The following is a 6,000-nucleotide window of genomic DNA, read 5'->3' on the forward strand; positions in this document are numbered from 1 at the left end:
GATCACTACCAACCAAAATGCTCTCCCACTGCCACTCCTTCCACCTGCACATCTTCATTTCCTAAAACTAAGTCTAAACATCCACCTTCTCTTGTTGGACTTCCTACATCCTGACCAAAAGGTTCTCCTGAATGCAGCTCAAGAATTCTGCTCCCTCAAATAAGATTCCATGTAAATAAAATTCTGCTTTCCTGTTCTTCCCACCAAAGTGAGCAACCTCACATTTTTCCATGTTATTTTCCATCAGCCAAATTACTTAACCTATCTATTTATCTTTGCAGACACGTTATGTCCTCCTCACAACTTGCTTTCCTAACTATCTTTGTAACATCAGCAAATTTATTTATAATACACTCGGTCCCTTCATCCAAACTATTAAAATAGATCGTTAAGTGAAGAGGCCCGAGCGCTGATCCCTGTGACACCCCACTTGGTACAATTCGCCAACCTGAAATTGCCCCATTTATTCCAGATCTCCGTTTTCTGTTGGTTAGCCAATCCTCCATCCAGTTCAATGTATTATCCAGAACATCATGAGCTATTATCAAGTGGAGTCACTTTTTATGTGGCACCTTACCGAATGCCTTTTGGAAATCTGGTTCTCCTTTATCCACCTTGCATGTTACATTCTTCAAGAACACAAACAACATTGCCAAGAAAGATTTCCCTTTCGTTCAAACTTGATGACTGGCTGATTATGTTATGATTTCTAAATATCTTGCTACTAATTTCTCAATAAATAATTACAGCATTTTCCCGATGACAGATGTTCGGCTAACTGGGCTATAGTTCCCTCTTTCTGTCTATCTGCTTTCTTGAATAGAGGTATTTAATTTGTGGTTTTTCAATCCAGTGGAACCCTTCCAGCATGTAGGGAACTTTGGGAGATTATAACCGAATCATTTGGCCGATTGTGCCCCGAGAACCATTTGCGTGCATTTGCTCTGCTGGAAAGAATCATAACGTGAGAGATTCTTACCAGTAGAAAAGGATTCTGTACCCTTGATGAAATGAATAAGTGAACGGGCATTTTTACTTTGTTTGCCATATAGTTTATCTCATCTCACTGCACTCGGAGTTTCGGACAATGATGGACACGTGATGTCTTTCTGGAGCCTGCCACTGAATAACAAAAACTGCCAGCAGCATAATGGGAAGGGCAGGGTTCAAATATCGTTTTCTCCACAAACACAATAATCGAATGTATAGAAAGGAGAAATCAATAGGCTTATGATTGTTAGCCAGCAGGAAACACGTAACGTAAGAAAGGAAAGAAATGAAACTAATTTCCACCGGTTTCACGCTCTATCGGCTGTGGCCACAGCGTGAATCGCATGAGTCGCCGATAACATACAAAAGCACCATCAGAAACATAGCTTAAAATCCGTACTCTTGAGCCTGATAAATGTCAGCTCACCCGATTATTGGACCAACTCTCTGAATTACTAATTCAATTACAGTATGGGAACCCGGGTAAGTGTTGATTCAAACGCTGGAATTTTACATTACCCCGACCCGGGTATCTACTGTACCGGGTTCGGTAAGTATTATTAAGCCAGTCATATAATCACCCGGGAGTAAATAGCACTCGTACACGGATGTGTGTTGTGCCAGTACTGTGGGTTTGTGTGATACTGGTACCCGCAGCTGTGCTGCACTCGATCGTGGGAGTGTGGTGTACTGGGCAGGGACTGCATTGCATCAGGAGCTGTGTGTGTGCAATAGATGGACAGGGAGTGCGCTACCATGGGACCTTCGAATGTACTGTATTGGGATACAGGAGTTTGATGTCTTGCTACTCGAGCATGTGGTGTACAGTTATCCAGGGCTGTTCCGTATCGGTACCCGATAGATTGCTATACTGGACCGTTGGTGTGTAGCATATCATCACATGGCATATGCTGTACTGTTTCCAGAAAGTGTGCTCCCCTGGGTTCCAGGAGTGTGCTGTGTGGGGTCCCGGGCATGCGCTGTACCTCGGCCCTGCAGCATGATATCCTGGGACCGGGGAATGTGTGGTTTCCGGCTCGCGGGTGCACTGTGGTGTGGGGTGGCAATGGGGTTTCAAGGACGTGGATGTGACCGGGTTACTGGTTATTCAATGCAGAAAAAATACTTTTCTTATCTATTGATCCCAGTGATGGTGGAGAAATCAATTTCCTTCGCACTCTTCCTTTTTTCCTGCTGCCTTTACCTTTTTCCTGATCCTGTCCTGGCTTTCAAATCCTGTTACTTCAAAATAAAGCAAAGGTCAGAGAAAATTTTCAGCACTGAGGTACTGAAGATTCCTGGCAATGTGAGCTAATGGTGCATTTGGAAGGGAAAAAAAACACATTAAATGTTCATTCCCCAAGTACCCCTGGATTTGTGTCTGGTACAATTGTGTGAAGCAGGCTTTGTCTGAAAATTCATCCGTCGATGCTGTGAGATCTTCTCATCGAATTAATTTGACCATCATTGTGAAAGGATATTTCACTCCATTTCTCAACTCCAGTCTGAATTTTCTTTGGGTCACTGCATAAATAAATGTGTTCGTGCAACAACTCAAGAGCTGGAGCATGAAACCTATTTCCTGAACAAATGTGGGCAGAGAAACAGTAACCATGTACCAAAGAAAGTATTCCAATCGTTTCAAAATGGAGCACATCATAAACACCACCCATAACAGTACGAAATTCCCCGATATAACGAACAGTAAAATCATGGATTTTCTTCGGTTCGCCATCTCTGGGTCCATGGGACTCTCCCCACTGCTCCGACTCCGGAGCCGCCTGCGGGCTGTATTGGCGATGATAATGTTTTTGACCGTCAGTGCATTCAATAGTAGAATCAAAATAAATGGAATAAAAGGTGTTAAAATATGATGCATGAATTCAGTAACAGCCCAGGCTAGTGACTGACCTTTAGCTGGTGCCATGACGCAAAACCAAGGACTGTTCGAAAGTAGATATTTAGATTGATACAGAAAGTACCAGAACATATTTTTCAAACAGCTCAGCACAGTCACTGTTCCGAGAACCACAGCGGCTGTTTTCTGGGTACAATATTTTGTTTTCAGCTTCTGACAACAAATGGCTACAAATCGATCAAAGGAGAAAGTGACGGTAAACCAGACAGAACAGTCTGTGGCGGCATAAAGCAGGACGGCGTGGATATCACAAACTCTAACGTAATACAGAAAAGCAAATTGTTCCCGATAAACAATTGGAATCTGCCTTAGGATCAGATCGAGAATAACGACCAAAAGATCCGCCACTGCCATGGAAACCAGATAGTAGGTGACACTTTTGGAGAGACCGCACTTTCCCCGAGACAGGATCACAATCGTCACCACGTTAACTGTACACAAGAAAATAATGGGAAATTATTCATCAAACACCTGAATAACAGCAGTGTGATGTGTTTCTCGTTAAATAACAGCACAGGATGTGGAATATGTCTATTCACGTCCGTCACCATAAACTGAAATTCGGAAAGACAGATGATGGAATCGATGAGCTAACCTGTGACGGAACATCCTGCATATAGAATTTTTAATCAGAGTAATCAGCAATGAATCAGCAGTTAAATGATGCAACGGGTTCGAATAAAACAAGGTGAAAATAACAACTGTATTTTGATTAAATAAAAAGAGGGAAAAAATCTGGAACTGCACTTCCATCTGAACACATGAGCGTGGTTATGATTTTCAGCCAGTTGGACGTGTTTTGCCATTCAATTAGCTCCCAGTTGATCTGTATCTGAACTCCATCTGCACATCTCGGATCCTTGATCCAACTGAAAAACTAAAAATATGAGGTTTGAAGCATTCAATTCACCTCGTCTGAACTGCTTTGTCGGGGGAATTTTTCTGGATTTCCACTACGCATTGACTGAATAGAATCGAAATAATGACCACAATCATCATTTGGTTGCTGTCAGTGAAGAGAGTTGACATCCATGGAACACATGTCAACGTCAAATACACACGTTGAGAAAAATAAAAATAGCGTTATAAACTGATAAAAGAAAGAATAAGAGAGATAATAAAGAATATCGTAGCAAAGAAAGAAAGAAAGAAAGAAAGAGAAAGATAGAAGAAAGAACTCACATCTATGGATACAAAAGAGAAACTGCAGTCATGAAAAACACTTTACAGCCAATGAAGTACCTTTCCCATATATTCACTGCTCTAATTTAACGATCTGGACGTGCGGACTAAGATATTACATGCTGTTAAACCCCGGTTGCTGAAGTACCAGCTCCAGGTTGTAACTTACTCGGGACACCAACCGCAGCCAAGATGGGGAAGTATATCCTTTCTACATCATTAAGCGCCCAAAGAATTTTGAGTTTTATCAGAAAACTAAGAGACATCCCTTCTGGTAAGAGTCGTTAATACAGTATTTGCTGTTGATACTGGAAGAAATTCTCCTATTGACACATTGAGAGGATCTCCACTCTTTATCGGAGAAAACACAAATCCATGAGGTGAGATAATTGTGTCCAATGCTGCCTGGGATTACTTACAGTCACTGAACAAACAGATGAAGTCAACACTCCAAGAATTCACTGAAGACCAGGTTAAAGCTGTATCTTCATAATCTCTTGCAAGTCCCACAATCCGAAGCAGTATTTCCACAGATGGCTTTTCTCAAAAAAAGAACGGCGAGACACTGGGTTAGCACAGTGTCATCACCCAAAAACCCGAACAAGTGTGCTCCTATTAGAGAGCAACAACTAATAAAGAACTTAAGCAAAAAGCAAAACATAACAATTTTAATATCTGAAATAATAACATTACTGCCAGTTTTCACCAGACCCTCCATAGCTGTGTTGCAACTTCCAAAAATGTCCTCTTGCTTACTGATTTTATGCAGCATTTTTCACTTATAATTCAGATTTCCACCTTCCACAATATTGTTTTCGCTTCAAGAGTTTTAAAATATAGTTTGTTCATTTATTGTGGTTTGCTTGTTATATAAAATGAATTGCTTCAGAGAAGCATCTATTCCAGTTGATGATAGCGGTCAAAATAAGTATGTTATCCAGAAAGGAAGGAAGGAAGGAAGGAAGGGTGGAATGAAGTAGGAGGGAAGGAAGGAAGGATGGAAATTAGTCACTTTATAATGCGAGCAATATTGTTACAATTGCTGGCCACAATTAAGTGCAGAGTCTTGGAGATGGTTGATGCGTGATATTTCTGCATTTTAATTAAATATTTAATATTCTTGTTTAAGTAACAGGGAGACAGATTTGAAACTAACATATTAAATGTTTGCACGTCATCATCGTTGTGTCAAATTTCAGGGTTTTATTAATATGAAACGGTGATTATCTCAACAAGTGTGACTGAACTTTAGTGAATTCCTAACTAGTGGAACAGTCTAGCTCTCGATTCCGAATCTTGTGGCTCTCTCCCTCTGCTCACAGATTGTGCCGCGTTGTACCCGCTTATTACGAGCAAACTGGCTAACTCCACTCATATTGTGCATTTTTTGATTCCTTCATGGGTTGTGAGAATCATTGGCGAGGCCAGCATTCGTTTTCCATCCCTACTTGCCATTGAACAGGTGCACTCCATCTGATGTTGGTGCACCCAAAATGCTATCCTGGAGTTCTGTTTTTTGGCCCAACGGCATTGAAGCATCAGCGATACAGTTCCAAGCTAGGATGGCATCTGGCTTGGAGGAAAACCTTCAGGTGGTGATATTCTCATCTATCTCTTGGCCGTGCCTTTCTTTGTGGTAAACCTTGAGAGTTTGGAAGGTCCTGTCGAAGCAGGATTGGCGAATTGCTGCAGCACATCTTGTACGCCTACGCAATGCTCGTACTGTGCGCTGGTGCTGGAGGGAATGAATGTTTAAGGGGTGCCAATCAAGCGGTCTTTTTTGCCCTGGATGGTGTCAGGCAAGAGGAGAGTAGTCCATCACACCCCTGACTTGTGGCTTCTAGATGGCAGACAAACCTTGTGGAGTCAGGATTCGAAATACATAATTGCCACAGAATTCGCAGCCTCTG

The 6,000-nt window shown here is 41.8% G+C and overlaps 1 protein-coding gene across 1 annotated transcript; it reads right to left on the minus strand.

The window, feature by feature from the left end:
• Positions 1-2,434: 2,434 nt before the first annotated feature.
• LOC137362322 (probable G-protein coupled receptor 139) lies at positions 2,435-4,356 on the minus strand. The gene is made up of 2 exons (XM_068026734.1): positions 4,260-4,356; positions 2,435-3,339 (listed from the first exon to the last, which is right to left on the minus strand). Exons 1-2 carry the CDS (start codon positions 4,354-4,356, stop codon positions 2,435-2,437), a joined length of 1,002 nt encoding a protein of 333 aa, XP_067882835.1.
• Between the last annotated feature and the right edge of the window lie 1,644 nt (positions 4,357-6,000).

The sequence above is a fragment of the Heterodontus francisci genome, unplaced genomic scaffold, assembly GCF_036365525.1.
Source record: "Heterodontus francisci isolate sHetFra1 unplaced genomic scaffold, sHetFra1.hap1 HAP1_SCAFFOLD_70_2, whole genome shotgun sequence".
Taxonomy (NCBI): domain Eukaryota; kingdom Metazoa; phylum Chordata; class Chondrichthyes; order Heterodontiformes; family Heterodontidae; genus Heterodontus; species Heterodontus francisci.